The following is a 17,122-nucleotide window of genomic DNA, read 5'->3' as shown; positions in this document are numbered from 1 at the left end:
TATTTCTCAGTATTTGCAATGGTGTGATGAGAGTAATACTCTCATGTTACTAGTGAGAATTTAAATGAGCATAACCTTCCAGAAAGCAATCTGAAAACTTTATACATATAATCCAGTAATTCTACTTTTAGTAATCCAGTTTAAAGAAATAACTAATCAGAAGTTCAGACAATTTATACATTATAAGGCTCATTGCTATTTTAGATACATATCTTTAACGGAGAGGTGGTGGGATAGGTAAAAAGCCAATGCTTGATATTAGGGGAACAGTGAAGTAAGAATGTCCTTTTTCTCAACAATCTTGTGAGTGGTTCCTACCTTTGTTTTAGCACTTCACCAATTTGTATCATACTTAGTCATCCCCAGGTCTGTTTGCCTCAATGGACTATGAATTCCCTGAATACAAATTTGAGATCCCATTCAGCTCCTTTCTACCTCTTGAGCACACCCTCAGGCCCTAGCACAATACTTCACTAATACCAGGACACAAACGTTTGTTAAGCTGAATTACTGTATGAAGGCAACTAATCAATGACTTCTGATAGTATAATTTTATACACATAAAGACATATGAACACACATGTAAAAGACATGAACAAATATTAAACTTATAACTGACCGAATTCTATCACAATTTGGAATAAACTCAATTCCATGCGATTATAGGAATGAGTATTGGATTGCATTCTAATATAATTGTAGTAGTCAGAATCTACAGTCATTCCCCTTTATCCTTTCTCTGCCTGGAACACAGCTGTGAGGTCTACAGATGCAACAGCCATCTTGAAACTGTAAGTCAAGAAGCCACAAGTCAAGGACTGTAGAACCAACCCAAACAGAAAAGCCTCTCGTTACATCACTGAGTTACTGCCTCAGTCTTGACATCTTGTTATGTGAGAAAAAGAAACCCATTGTTAATGGTGTTTTCTGTTACTGTGATTGATAGAATTTTCTGATAGATACTAACAGCATTTTCCATTACTTGTTCTGACTTATAAACGATCCACACATACCCATCCACTTGGTTATAGTGACTAGACCAGGGGTGGACACTTAAGCCAGTCTTTCTTTAGCCTGCTTTGTGTGTTCTCCTTGTCATTAAAGGCTAAGTCTATGGCTGCTGGCAAATATTTTGCTTGGCCCTTGGCAAAAGCCTATCTGTTGAATACAGACAAATGGAGCCAAAAGAGGGAGACATCAGCTCTGCCTGAAGCCTATACCAGACTTCCCAATTGTGCCAACTGTCTCTTTTTTACTAAAGGTTATTTGAATTATATTTCCAAAACTTACATCTAAAATAGTCCCACATACTACAGTGGGGTAAGCATACAAATAATTTTTACAGTTGGAAAAAACTTCGCCCATATTAACCCACGTAACTCAAGTGACATTTGTCGTTCTCCAGTTGCCTATTTCCGTTCATACTGCCCACACTACAACCACATTGAATCTCTTGCTTTCCTATACACCCTTCACATTTTTCTACTTATGTGATTTTTGCCTACTGTCCTTTACATTAATGCCCTTCTCTCTTAGTCGTCACCAATCACATTTCCTCTGAAACCACAGGATTTTATCTGTATGTCCCTTATATTTGACCTTGTATTACACTTACTCATAGCATACAGTTAACGTCTTCAGGAGTTAGGAGCAATACTGTCCTAGGTAGCACAAAAGCCACATTAATAGAAGTGAGAGGACTAAAGGAGGTACAAATTACATTTAGGTAGGCAAATACAGGTATCTAAAACAGAAAAAAATCAATTTTTGTCTAATTTAACAACTGTTTTACTTACGGAGGTTCACATCTTACTGTATTTGCCGAATCTCCCAAGTTGAGCCGATTCTAGGTCTGTCCTTCTCTATTAGCTCCACCCACCCACTTACTTACACACCATTCTTTTCCCAGGAGATATCCATGAAGAGAAAATTACTCCTGGCATTATCCTGACTCTAAGCCACACCCTGTATCTAGGCCCCGAGTGTATACAGAGAGCTTCCCTAACTCTCCTATGATCTATTTCCCACTAGCTTTTTCTTACCACTTTAACAATCAGATTGCCTTTCCCTGCCTTTTATCTCTCCCTTAGCTCTGCCTGGCTGACGGACCTCACAGAGACTACACAGGCAGGAAAAATATTCAAATCATAGCAGCAGCTATCATTTACTGAATGTCTGTTACAATCTAGATACAGTGTTAGATACTTTATAAAGTGTCTCTGATTCTCATGACAATCCTGATGATGTCAGACTAATTTTACAAACAAGGCACCTGAGCCTCAAAGAGGTAAGGTAACTTCTCAAATATCACCCGGCTGACAGTATTACAGCTGAAATGTAAGTTCAGCTCCGCCTAGTTCCATAGCCCGTATTTCTCCCACGCTATCATATTGCCAAAAACAAAACGTTGGCTGTTCTCCCAGCTTCCAACTTTGTCCCTCACCCCGACAATCGATTCACACAGCAGCCAGAGTGACCCTGTGCTAAATTAAAAAAATATTAATTTTCTTTGATCAAATCCCTCCAATAGTCCTCCTTTGCTGAGAGTAAAAGCTGAAGTCCTTACTATGGCCTAAGAGCCCCATATGATCTGTCCACTGGTCCCCTCCCCAATTACCTCTCTGGTCTGTTTCTCTCTCTCAGTTACTCCACTCCAGCCACACTGGCTTTTTTGTCATTCCTCACACATACACATCGTGTCTGTTCATACTTTAGGGTCTTCACACTTACTGTTCCATCAGCCTGCAACACTCTTCTCCACCTCGAAGTCCTGTTAGCTTACTCCCTCGTTTCTTTTAGGCCACTTGTTCAAATGCCACCTTCTCAATGCGACCTTCCCTGGTCACCTATTTTAAAATTGTTACCTCGTGACCTCAGACTCCTTATCCCCTCAATTCTTTGCTTTCTGTTTTTCTCCAAAATATGTATTACTACTTGACATATTGTATGTTTATTTGTTTACTGTCAGTATCCTACTACTAGAATAAAAGCTCCATGAGAACAGGGACTCTGTATATTCTGTTCACTGTATCTGGTATATAGTTGGTACTTAACATTTATTGAACGAGTAAATGAAGATCCTTATTCTTTCTAGGTGTTTAAATAAAAATGTATCAAAGACATTTTCCAGAAAGCAAATGCAAAGGCAGCCTGCCTTTGTTCTAGTCCAGATTAATTTAGCAAAGCCTCGAACAATGCCTTTAAAGACCACTCTCTCTCATTTTTCCATACTTGTGAATTGATAGCTGTGTCATTAAGCAACAGAGTGAGCACAGACTGAGCCAACTTAACCAGAGTGTAGTATTATAATCAAATAAAACTTACAGCAAAGTTAATCAGACACATATTTAATGATATGCATAATTGTCATTGTGCTGCACGGTAAGTAGGCATAAATGGTAGACACTTCATGTAAATGACTCTAATTACTATTTTTTTTTTACACAGCCAACCAAACCAAGCATGTCTAGGATCAGATTCAGGGGAAAACAGGAAGGCAGGGAAAGCTGGCTACCTACGTCTGAGAGGTAAGACCTCTCTCTTATTTCATACCCTGAGGCGTTGGGCGAATGGTCTCCCAGCCTGGGTTATGCATCTTCAAGAGAAACTCTTTCCCCTCCATACTAGTAGAGGTTTCCTTTTACCAAAGGTTACAAAATTAGGCTGAGGGCTTGGCCTCTGTCTCCAGTTATAAAGCTGAGAGGAACCAGGGCAATCACGACTGCCCCAGGAAAACAGGGGCAGGCAGGCTGGTAGAGAAACCAAATAGCAAACTTACTGAGGACCTATGCCAGGCACACTAGTAGGTACTTTGCATAATGCATAATTCCTCTAACTTTCCCACCCTACCTGTAGCCCCAAATTCTGTTCCTAGGAAAGCAGAGGAGTAAGCAGAGACAGTTCCAGTGAGGACTCCCTCCTCCATCCGCCAAATTCTGTCATAGAGCCCAAAATGTCACCAGAGAGGGTAATTTCGATTAGCAAGCTAACACTACTAAGATGAAGAGGAAGCTGGTCTTTAGTGCCATTTTCCCTTGCCTCCTATCTTATCTAACCCACAGGAGGATAAAGAGACCCCCACTTTCCTGTGGGTTTACCCAAACCTATCCAGCCTTTACAGCCCAGGCTAAGCCCACTCTCTCCGGGACACCATCCCTACCCTATTCACTGCAGCTCTGCTCTTTCCTCTTGCACTTATTGTCAGGGTCATTCATTTGGGTACACAATCATTCACTTTGTATCACCCTATAATTAATTTCTTAGGTTAATGCTTATCTCCCCAGTGAGACGGCAAGCTTCTTAGCTGCAGAAATCTTGTCTTAAACCTCTTTAGTAACCCACATAAGGTCTAATATCTAGATGAATTAAAGTTAAAGGCAGTAGGTGATAGAAAGGAATCAAATTTCTGGTTCTAGGCAGACAAGCTGGTGTTGAAAAGAAGTTTGTAGTATTCTAGATTTGCCTTTATTATACTTCTGAACTAATTTTTGAAACAACTTTCCCTTTGAAAAAGCAAGTGTGACGGTCATTTGGGACACAGCAGACGTCTTTGGATAGAGGTCTGAGACATTTGGATCAGAGCTGTAAGATACATAGTGCCAAAAATATAAGGGCTTCCAGTTATATCCGAAAACACACATCTGTAATATCTGAAAGAGTCCTCCAGACCAAAGTGTAAATACAATTAAGTAGTATTAAGCAGGTCACTGACCCTTGGTCCAATGGAATATAGAGAACCTGAAAGGCTTTTCCTGAACGGATGACAATGCAAGTCTCAATCTACTTGGTCCAAATCTGATGATGTCAGCTTTTCAAGTTCAAGGAGAATGACCTTGTTCTGGTGATATAAGTCTGCATTTGGTTTGGAAAAACTTGGAAACAAGCCCAATCAATTTCAACAGCAAATATTTGGGGCTGTGAGTTACCCCACCACACCCCAGTAAGGAAGAACAGGCTTAAAAAGCAAATATTATATAGCTGAAAGATGTCTGATGGTAATGAATACTAAAACTTCCTGTTTAAGAACAACCTATCAAGAGTTCAGTCTGGAAGATGTCAGTCGGAGCGGCTCTATACTGCTCCTTATCTAATAATTCTGATCAGAAGGTTATCTATTCCTGGAGCTCAAGAGGCATTCAGCTTCTCAAACTCATTATTTCTGGACCTCAATGCTGAGTAGGTTGTTGACTCACATAACTAATACTGATTGAATAAGCATGTTTGGTGAGATAGACAAGATAGTCTCTTCCTTCTCTGATCACCAAGCGCCCAGCCCCAGAATTCTTTCAGGCACTGGAACGCTCTGCTAAAAATATGACTGAAGAGCTATGTCAAATTAAAACTGCATCTAGAATCCTAGGCCTTCAGCGTTCTTCTATTAAGAAGTTGATGACCAGATTTAGGTCTTCACTTTTCAATGTAGTTAAGACTACAATACTATTCATAAGGATCCTTGAAAATGATGACAAAATCTCTGACCTACCATGTTTCCCCCAAAATAAGACCTAACTGGAAAATAAGCCCTAGCATGATTTTTCAGGATGACATCCCCTGAACAGAAGCCCTGATGCATCTTTTGGAGCAAAAAATATAAGACCCGGTCTTCTATTCGGGGACACATGATAGTAATCCCACTACTGGGAGTAGTAACAGCAGCGGCAAGTTCTTAAGTACGTACTACGTGCTAGGCACCATGCTGAGCACTATTAAAACCACAAGATGGCCTCAGGGTTTTTGAAAATTAATTTGGGGAACGTAATAATGTTGTAAAGATTTTGTTGGGTATCCGATGGACATGCGTCCTATTTGGGAGACCACCTCAGGGATACTGTGGAGGCCTGATCATGGCATTGTACATCAGAAGCTAAACAATAATAAATGCCAATTATAATTTTATATATATAATGTGATGGCTCGGTGCGAGGTCGGAGGGATAGTGGATGGGAGAGGGGGGTCACAGTGTGAGGGATATAAATGATGAACATCTAAGTATTACCTTGTCTTGTACACCTGAAACTAATAAATTAAAATAAATAAATAAATAAATAAATAAATAAATAAATAAATAAATAAATAATACCTCACTAACCTCACAAAAACTAAAGGTCATTGCTAGTATTTGACAGATGCATAAAGGGAAGCTTTAAACAAGCATGGGGTCACACACTAGTGAGTGACAAAGGTGGGAGTCCATCTCAGATTGACTGAACTCCAGAGCCCATCTTTTTTACTACCACCCACACTAGGAATATCTTAGGAAATAACCCCAAAATACCCCAAATATAAAATAAAACAACCCCAAAATAAAGCAACAACTTTAGGCATAAGGCTCAGTGCCATGTAAGTACCTGATAACTTGAAGCATTCTAAATACATAACAGTTAAGTAAACAGAAGCAAATCAAATTACAAAATATGTAGGCATTAAAAATATTTTTAGGGCCGGCCCGGTGGCTCAGGTGGTTAGAGCTCCGTGCTCCTAACTCCAAAGGCTGCCAGTTCGACTCCCACATGGGCCAGTGGGCTCTCAACCACAAGGTTGCCAGTTCGATTCCTCGAGTCCCGCAAGGGATGGTGGGCAGCGCCCCCTGCAACTAAGATTGAACACGGCATCTTGAGCTGAGCTGCTGCTGAGCTCCCTGATGGCTCAGTTTGTTGGAGTGCATCCTTTCAACCACAAGGTTGCTGGTTCGACTCCTGCAAGGGATGGTGGGCTGCGCCTCCTGCAACTAGCAACGGCAACTGGACCTGGAGCTGAGCTGCACCCTCCACAACTAAGACTGAAAGGACAACAACTTGAAGCTGAACGGCACCCTCCACAACTAAGATTGAAAGGACAACAACTTGACTTGGAAAAAAGTCCTGGAAGTACACACTGTTCCCCAATAAAGCCCTGTACCCCTTCCCCAATAAATAAATTTAAAAAATATTTTTATATCTAACTTTTTAGTGACTAATGGAGGAAATTTTATGCTATAGAAAAAGCAAAATACAAAATTTTACATACCGCCAGATCTCAACTATATAAAAAATATATCTGCACATGGAAAGATTATTTACTGTTAAATAAAAAAAGACAAGTTGCAGAATAATATATATACAGCATGGTCCCACTTATGTAAATAGTGTCTGACTCATTTTAAGTATTCAATAAATGTAAGCCATTATTATTATTATCATTATTAACACATACTACTTTATAGTCAGAAAAATCAACAAATTTACTTAAATTACAAGTTTCAGTACTTCCTCATTTAATAAATAAGAAGTGTATTACTTTAGAAAAATTAAATAACATGTAACTTTCTTTCCTCGAACTCTTAATTTATAAAATAGCTCATAATTATACAATTTCAGATTAAATACCTCTAACTTACGGGAATCAAACTGCACTGAGAAAAACGTTGCAACAATATTGATCATCTAAGGTACGGTTACATTCAGAATGTTGGACCACAGAAAACTGTGCTGACACTATTACACATGTTTAGACTTTAAAGTCATAGATAGAAAGGCAAGATCAGGGGTGGTATTTCAAGGGCTGTAATGAACAAGCAAATTCTCTTGGCCTTTATCTCACACTGCATCAAAACTAACGCTTTAGGTGCATAAATGGAAATTAGGAATATTTTTCAGCTGCTGTCTTTAGGTAGAATTTACACACAAACACACACAAATTCCACAAAGGGCTTATTTTGAATGAAAAATGTTCAACTCTAGAACTTAGTTCCTCAAGTTCCATAGGAGTCTCAATATTTGAATCTGTAAGTTGAAATGCAAGGTCTGGGCTATAGCACTGATTTTTGGCTCACCTATGGCAAGGGACAAGTTGAAACATTAAAAGATGAAAGATTTTTCCCTTCCCCTTTTCCTCAGGTATGTGTAACAAAATAAAATACCTGCCAAAGTAATAAAGAACAGGGAAAGTGCTGGAGAATTAACTAGATAGAAAACAAAACAAAACACCAACCACTATAACTTGGAAGAAGAGTTGTCTGTGTTTCCTGCACTGTATTGTACACTATTACAAAGCCATCGCACAGACAAAGAAGAGTCCTGGTAAGTCTTTACCTGTATCTTGCTCCATCAGCCCATTGCAGTCCATGGCATGGCGCTCGATCTTTGTGGGTGGGAAGCCTTGGCCACATAGTGGGCAGGATATGTTGGTATTGGCTGAGAGGGGAAAAGCAGGTATTTCCTTCTCAGCATCTTCCCTGTTACCAACCTGAAGAACAGGACAAATGGCAATTGTAACAGCTTTACTTTATAAAATAAATTGTCCCCCAAAGAACCGCAAGAGACTCCATCCCATACTTCATGTACTTTCAAAGAAACAATACCAGTTTGCCAAATTCAGGACTGAGGATTGAGAGACATTTAGTGCCTACCTACTATGTGCTAAGCACTCTGCATGTAATACTCATATAATCCTCATAGTAATCTTACAAAGGTATTGACATACCCTTTTAACACATGAAAAAAAAGAGTTGTCCAACACAGTAAAGCAACTTGCCCAAAGTTACAGAACAAATAAGTGGCAGACCTAAAATTCAAACCAAAGCCTATCTGGCTCCAAAAACTGAGGTTGTGCCTCTCCGATTGCACTGCAAGGCATTGTCCACGCTGGGACAGTACACCGTGTCTGCTGTGTGTCAACAGTCTGTATATATCAACAGCATCTCAAAGATATTTTTGCAATCTCACAAATGAACTGTGATATTGTAAGTGACTTCAGACATAAGAAGTTAGAAAACAAGCGCTCTGAGCAAAAGCAGCACGATGAAAATTTAAGAACTAAAGCCTCAGCTTAGACCAGTAAATCATACCACCTCCTGTGTTTTATTTGTGACATGGATTGAAAGAGGAAACACAACGGAGACCCAAATATTTCAGAAGGCCCAAGAAAAGTCATTAAGAGAATTCTGCCGAAGCTATTCTTATACCTGATCTCTTTTGCCCCTCTCAATATTCTGTAGTCACCATTTTTCCTGTAGTCGCCAGTATCTCTCAGAGGCAGTTATATTTTACCTTTACAGGTCAGAACTGAGAACTCTGCAGTGATTAATTCAACAGTATGCGTGAGCAGTGCAGCATTACTGCCTAACACTTGCTTCAAAGGACAGCATGTCCTATCCAATCAATGTGAAACTGTCCTACATAGCCATTGCTTCCATTTAAGAGCAAGGAGCACCTGGGCTGTCCTTATGCCTTACTACAGAGAAAAAATAACCTATCTTCTGGTACAAGAACAAAACAGGACCAAAACAGCAATGGGTAGATAATCTGAGCTTTAAGCCAACTGGGTTTTTTTTTGGTATTTTTGGTCTCTGTAAGTTTAGGCCATCCCTAAAATCTGCTGCTTGTGAATGTGCCCCAGCAGAGAGGGAAACAGGCCATCTAAATACCAAGTCAAGTAGTTTCTATAATTGCCAGAAAACGTTTTCAACATACGTGCCTTTTACTTAAGAAAACATACTCTGAAAGGGAAAAAAAAAGATGAGAAAGAAACTAACGGTGGTTGAGCTCCCTCCCATACGATGCCTGGCATGGCCAAGCATCTTCCATCTGCATCCCTCATAACAACCCTGCTGGCAAAGGTACCACGAGCTGCAGTATTACAGAAAAGGAAACTGAGGCTTGGAAAGGCCAAGTAACCTACCGATCACAGAGTTAGCAAGCTAGATAGACAGATATTCCTTTCTTTTAAGGAAGTAGACCACCTGGACTCAAGCGTAGGCCTGTGTGGCATCAGAACCTTCAGTACTTCATTCGGCCCTGGTGCGGCGAGAGCAAAAAGCACACCCTCCCACTTTGTTTCTGGAAGCTGACTGTGCCAGGCACTGTTATCCTTCTCTAGGAGGTAGGGAGTCAAGTGGGTTTACAAGTTCTCGGTGTTACTTATTCCAAGCTTAGTCACAGCTTCTCACAAACCCAGGTTCCTCTGTTCGTAAGTTTTACAATGAAAAGTTTCTTGTGCATGCAAAGCCATTTGAGCAAAGGGGAGAAAAATCAATATATCCTAAAATTTGCAAGTAGTCTGGGTTACTGAAAGTTAGTGGTCACTGGGCAGTTACTAGGCATTCTAAAGTTCACCAAGTGCATAAATGTTATATGACAGGAATGTCACAGTGCTACGTTCCTTTGTATCCATCACCAGCTCTATAAAATGTAGAGAACGTACCTTCAACTATTAATACATTCAAGAGGGGGTAGTCTGTCCATTGCCCTAATGTGAATACAAGACCACTTTCATTCACATTCATAGGCAACCCAGAAGATTTCTAAACATTGTTATATTAAAATAAGATTTTTTTCCAGCATCATTAAAATGGTCTAATTAAATATTAACTACAATGGAGGAACCACAAGAGAAAAAAATACAAGCAAAACACCTTTTATTAGAACCATGCAGTCAGGCAGTCAGTCTCAGCAGAACGGCTTCTACTTCTTTTAAAACACTATACAGCCATTTTTCAAAAGAGGTGGTTGGACACAGAACCTTCATCTCTTAAAGGGCTCTTACCTTCTGGCCTCAAAAGAAACTTCACCTCAAGAAATAGAGCCAGTGAAAATAAAAGTATGTCCTACAAATCACCACCTCCTCCCCCTCCCCCTCCAAACACATGTGTAGCTTAGAAAGCTGTTTGTTTAGATCTGTCTCCTCTTCCCATAGGACTCAAAGCACAGTTTACTTAAAAAACCAACTGACTAAACAGGCTGTTTGGTTCTGAATAATATCCATTAACTTTTCTGAGAACAGATTATCTGAGACTCCAAGTAAGGGAAACTCTCAGGCAAGATATTCAGGAAACATTACTTCCAAAGGAACCTGACCACTGCAGGAAATCAAATCAAGAGAGATTACAGTTCTGCCGCAGGTATTCCAAATATCTCGAATACTGTCGAGCAGTTCTCTGTCATTAGTAAGGTAATATCACTGAACAGACACGATACATTACAAAGCAGGAGGACAATAACTGGTTCCACATGCACACTTCTACTTGTGCCAAATCTCTATCTTACATACGTTATCGAATTTCATCTTCAGAGAAACGCAGTGAATAGCTCCATTATACATACGAAGAACTGAAATCCAGAAAAACATTACTCGTCTATGCTCCTAGGCCTCTATCTCTCTATCATTACACTTGTCAGACCACATTGAAATTGTAATTTTCTGTTTATGTGTCTGTCTCCTCCTGTAACAGGACCCTTTGAGGACAGGAACTGTTTTTGTCTTATTTATCTTCATAGCTCAAGAGTCTAAAACGACGACTGGATCTCAGTATACTAACTATATTATCTGCTAAATAAATGAATAAAATGGTTAATTAATAATTTGCCCAAGGTTACAAAGCTAAGTGGTGGGATTGGGATTCAAAGTTATGCCACCTAATTCCAATACTCATGTTCCTTGCACTACACCAAACTACCTTCCAATAAATAAATAAAAACCTTAGGACAAATGACCCTATACACAGATTCTAAGGGCAAAAGTCCACACCCATTATACTATCTTTGTATATATAACATGTACAGATTTTCTATCTTTCTAGTAAGTGACTAGTAACTAGTAAGTGATTACTTAAAAATTACAGCATCTCTAACTTCTTTTAACAGAACTTTTAAGACGATTTAGAGACATCCACAGATATCAGCAAAGAGCAACACGAAAGGAGGACATTCAATGTAAGAAAGGCCATACAATTCCATCTATTTCATGTGTAGTGGTACAGACATATACACTATAAATTCTAAATAGGGTTCATGCTTTTTGCCCCAAAGAACAGTCTCCTTCGCAGTCATGGATGGGTAGAAATCAGCCTTAACTAAAGGCTTGCAGAGAGAGCTTCTTCTATATGTTGGGATGACTGTATTAATAACACTCTGTTCCCCCTATCACCATTTAGAAGGTTCTGGTCCCTCCCTAGGAAAAGGACCTGAGGCCATTTTGACATTGTCTAGCAGGATCTGTCCCTTAGTCACTCTGCTCCATGAAGTCTCATCATCTTTCCTACCACAACTGGCATCAGGGAATCTTGGTCTGTCAGTTGTGACAGATAGGGCTCCAGGAAACCAAGCCGTGTGCGTGATTCATGAAAGCAGAATTTCTACCCAGTTACCTGCAGTGCAGAAACTAGGGAGAGGATCTAACCTCTACTGCAAAAACTGTTTTCAAAAAACCTGGAGTATAAAAAGGAGTAAGAATGTAGCCTTTTTGAGGTACTCAGGATAAGACAGTATATATAATACAAATGTAACCAAATTCTTTATTTCCACAGAAAAATCAGTTTAATTCTCAGGTGCTTTCACAACAACAGATTTTAAAGTCTTTAAATTATTTAAAGGAACTCTTGGTAATTAAACGTTTTATCAGTCTCAATATGAAAAATATACACTGAGAACCTTAATCAAGTGTAAACTTGTGTCAATCAGCTTTAAGGTTAATGTGAAGTTAGGAAAGGTAGTATTGCAAATAGAGATTTGCTTATTTTATCATGCTGATATTCTGACTTTTTATTTTTGATCACATCTACAAATTAGGGATGAAACTTACAAATATAGTAACAATTTCCAAGACTGCTCATCTCTGTTACTTATCAGTATATAATGGAAAATACCTCAGACTTCAGAGAGAAATCTGTGTTCAAATTCTAGTTCTACCAATACTGGCAGCTTGAATTTGAACAAATTACTTAAATATCCTAAGCTTCCGTTTCCCCATCTGTAATAGAAATAATAAAGCCTATTAAAAGACTCAAGAAATGGTAACTACTGTTATTTTTGGAAACAATGCTGAACTGATCTTAACTATAAGAATCTCTCTCTGAGATAAGCGTCCCAAAAGCTGCAACCCTCTGTCACCTAAATCTTTTCAGCCAAGGTCAATGTAGCATCGGAGAGGGCTATCAATAGAAAGAAACACTGAAAAAAATTAGAGAGAATATTCACCTCCTTATCTGCCATTGTTATTCTTACTTCATCCAGGGTATCTCTGCTACCTGGAGAGACTTCTCTTTCAAGGTCAAAAGTTTCAGGGGAACTTAGTTGTGTCTCTGTAATTAAAAAATTTAAATCTCATTAATTTTCATTTTGTATTTTCACAGTTAAAAAAACAAACATCTATTTCCCCTAAAGCTTAAGGTATGATAATATTGCAGTGGCAACATAGATCTAGTTTGTTTCTTCTTAAAGCTTTACTGAGGCATAATTTACATACAATAGAATTCACCAATTTTCAGTATATAATTTGATGTTTTGACAAATACATATAATTTATACATGGTGTTATTTATACCATGTAATTACCACCACGATCAAGATACAAAATACTTCTGGCACCCCAAAAAGTTCTCCCTTTCTAGCACCCCTAAAGTATACCCCTTTGCAGTCAATCCTCTCCCATTTGGCTCCCTGCAATGACCAATCTACTTTATGTTCCTATAGTTTTGCCTTTTCTAGAATGTCATGTAGTATCGTCTTTTGTGTCTTACTTCTTTCACTTAGTATAATGTGTTTGAGAAGCATCTATGTTATTACATATGTCAGTAGTTCATCCCTTTTTACAGCTGAGTTGTATTCCACTGTGGATATATCAGTTTGTTTACCCATTCATTCATTTGGCTTCTTTCCAGCAGAGCTGTGGTTTTAAAATAGATTAACTTCAACAAAAAACAGAAACCTGCCAATGTTAGTTCTGAGGTTAGAGAGATGATGAGAGACAACAAAAATTGGAAGCAGAAAAAGAAAATACATTCTCAACAAAGATATACCTTTCTTTATTTTTTAAGCAGCATCTATTCACTCAACATTAATTAAACAAATATTTATTCAATAAGTTCCAGGCATTGTAATAGCCTGGAGCTACTAGCAATATGGAGATGTAAGATGGGGTCCCTCATAATCTCACAGTTCAGGGGTCAGCATACTATAGCTGATGAGGCAAATCTAGCCAGCTGCCTGTTTTTGTTAATAAATTTTTATTGGAACACAGCCATACTCCTTCTTTGTATTGTCTATGGTTGCTTTTGTGCTAAAATGACAGAGTTGAGTAGTTTCAACAGAGACTGCATGGCACACAAAGCCTAAATATTAGGTTGGTGCAAAGCAACTGCGGTTTAAAAGGTTAAAAGTAATTGCAAAAACCGCAACTGCTTTTGCACCAATTTATACTTATTATCTAGTCTTTTGTAGAAAAACTTTTCCAACCTCTGGTCTAGACCTCTATCTCTCAATATAACAAAAGAACAGTAACTATATTTCAAAAAAGGACAATAAATCTGGAAAAGAAATGTGCCTCAGAACACAAATCCAGTAAGTTCTCTGTTATATACACTGTACATCTAACTGGTACTTCTGTGCTTCACAAATAGAATGAACGGCCAATGTTGGGCAAATAAAGTACCTGCAAGGCACGGAGGTAGCTTCTCAATCAAAAAGAAGGATTAAATACGTTTCTAATGTTAACTACAGTTTAATACATCATAATTTTTTGAAAACTGGATACACACACAAATTTTACTACTTTGTTAGAAAAAGGATTACACTGCATAAACTTCAAAATCTGTGTCAAGTTTCTGAGAGTCATTACCAAAAAAGACAGTCTGTTAAAAAATAATAGCTGTCACTACTGTAACAATAAAAGGTCTTTAATTAAGTTTTTCTGTGAATGGCTAAAATGTTCAACTATAAAGACAATTTAAGAGGGCATTATTTCCTTAGAAATAAACAACGCTGTTATCATGCACAATGGGGGCATAAGGCTATAATCCTGCTTCTTCGACAGAGTAATTCTAAAAAGATGTTATAATTTTGAACATCAGACCCCTGGAACTGTCAGAAAATATGTAAAACAAAATAAGTACTACACTCAATCTGTGTTTCACCCATTTAGAACAGAATTTTTGGACATTTAGATGCATAGCTTCTAAATTTTATTTTTAGAATTACATAGGACTCAGGAGTCTAGCTCCATGGAGAAGTTACGCTTCCTTAGCAACAGGAACAGTTACACTTCCTTAGCAAAACAGTATTTTGCAATCTAATTTAGAAGTGGCTTATGTCAGCAAACAGTTGGACTTAATTAGCAGGCTAATAACAGCAAGTCATGATCGTAAAAGTTATCTAACCTCAGTCATAAAGGTCTTTGTTTTTTCCTCTCTCATTAACTAGGGCTTTCAAGACTATTGTGTTTTCAGGTTCCTCCTGCGAGATCCCAGGGTGACGTCACACGCCATCTTCCTAAACAATCTGAGTGACTTCCGAGCAGGATGGCATAAGCACAGCATTCTGGAGTGCTCCTACCCAAACTGGAGCACTTGATAATGGGTCTTTTAGTAGGTATCATTAGGCACTAATCCCAATACATTTCAGATGAATTAAGAAAACACTTTCAATAAAAACCAACAAGTTAAACTTTATGATATGCTGCCAAATGTTTTCAAGTATTTACAAGACATACTTTTCTTTTTTTCAAGATTTTATTAAAATATAGCTAACATACAATATAAAATTAGTTTCAGGTATACACCATAGTTATTAAACATTTATATACCTAAAGAAGTGATCAGCGTAAGTCCAGAAACCATCTGACACCGTATACCGTACCACACTATCACAATATTACTGACTATATTCTCTATGCTGTAAATGACATCCGCATGACTTATTTGTTTTATAGCTAGAAATTTGAACCTCCTATTCCCCTTCACCTTTCCCCCTCCTTTTTAATTTTTCAATTACAGTTGACATTCAATATTTTATATTAATTTCAGGTGTATAGCATAGTGAGTAGACATTTATGTAATTTAAGAAGTGATCCCCCTGACTAGTCTAGTACCCACCTGACACTATACAGTTATTACCATATTATTGACTATATTCCCTGTGCTTTACTTTACACCTCCAGGACTATTTTGTAACTACCAATTTGTACTTCTTAATCCCTTCCCCTTTGTCACCCATCCCCAAACCTCCTCCCATTTGGCAACCATCAAAATGTTCTCTGTATCTATGAGTTTGTTTTTGTCGTGTCCCGCGCAACAAGGGCAGTGAGGAGGCGAGAAGGGGCGGTTTGGGTTAAGTTTTTAAGCAAGAAACAACCAGAGACTTAATGCAGTTAAATCTCTCCAAAGGCCAGGGGTCTCTCAGTCTCAGAGGGCTGGAGCCCAGAATAAAGCTGGCTGGAGGTTTTTATTGAGAGGTCTACAACTACAAGAAAGCAACATTGTTTCTTACACGGTCTGTGAGGCTCAGACTTCCTAACAGAAAAATGTTTATTCCAATTACCCTTTGTCTGTAAACAGCAGAAGCACAAGGTCCCAAGGTCCCAGGATGTTTTTATCTAAAGTATGTACCTTTTCAGGATCAAGTCTTTCACATTGTAACAACTCTGTTGAGAGAAGTGGAATCAGGTGCAAGGGGAAAGCCAGAGCCAGCAACAGACTTTCCCAAGCAGGGGGAAGAGGAGGCAAGGCCCCTTCCCATACCTGTCCAAGGCAACTCATTTGGGGTCCCCACTCAGTTCCGCCTGGCTTAAGTTGTATCTACCGTGAGATATCTTACCCGTTTTTGGCTGCAAACCATCCTTTGGGGACCAGACAGAGAGACATAAGGTGTAAACAAAGGATGGAACAGAGTCCCAGAAAGGCACAATTTCACAAACTCTTCTTTCCTTAAGGAAAGACATGAAGGGACATTTGGCTAGGCTGTTGTGCGACAACATGTTTTGTTTATTTTATTCTTTAGATTCCACATATAAGCGAAATCACATTGCATCAGTCTTTATCTGACATACTCCACTCAGCACAGTACCCTCCAGGTCAATCCATGCTGCTGCAGACGGTGAGAACCCATTCCATTCCATTCGTCCATCGATACACACCCAGGCTGCCTCCACATCTTGGCCATTGTAAGCAATGCTGCAATGAACATGTGGATACATTCATCCCCTCAAAGTAGCATTTTGGATTTCTTCAGGTAATTGCCCAGAAATGGGATCACTGGGTCCTTCTTTGTCTCTTGTTATAGCCTCTGTTTTAAAGAATTATTTTGTCTGCTACCCCAGCTGTTTTTTCATTTCCATTTTCACGAAATATCTTTTCCTCATCCCTTTACTTTCAGTC

General features: G+C 38.7%; 1 protein-coding gene across 2 annotated transcripts in view; it reads right to left on the bottom strand.

Annotated features, from left to right (window-relative positions):
* UIMC1 (ubiquitin interaction motif containing 1) overlaps positions 1 to 17,122 on the bottom strand; it is a 95,889-nt gene that overhangs the window by 23,854 nt on the left and 54,913 nt on the right. For both annotated transcript variants that reach the window (XM_081036214.1, XM_081036215.1), the window contains 2 exons: positions 12,951 to 13,054; positions 8,070 to 8,223 (listed from right to left, as the gene is read on the bottom strand). In XM_081036214.1, the coding sequence (XP_080892340.1) occupies positions 8,070 to 8,223; positions 12,951 to 13,054 (258 nt within the window). The remainder of the gene's footprint in view (positions 1 to 8,069; positions 8,224 to 12,950; positions 13,055 to 17,122) is intronic.

Source organism: Rhinolophus hipposideros, assembly GCF_964194185.1.
Source record: "Rhinolophus hipposideros genome assembly, chromosome: 23".
Classification (NCBI taxonomy): Eukaryota; Metazoa; Chordata; class Mammalia; order Chiroptera; family Rhinolophidae; genus Rhinolophus; species Rhinolophus hipposideros.
The sequence above is the reverse complement of the archived record's forward strand: the minus strand, read 5'-3'. Positions and strand labels throughout refer to the sequence as shown.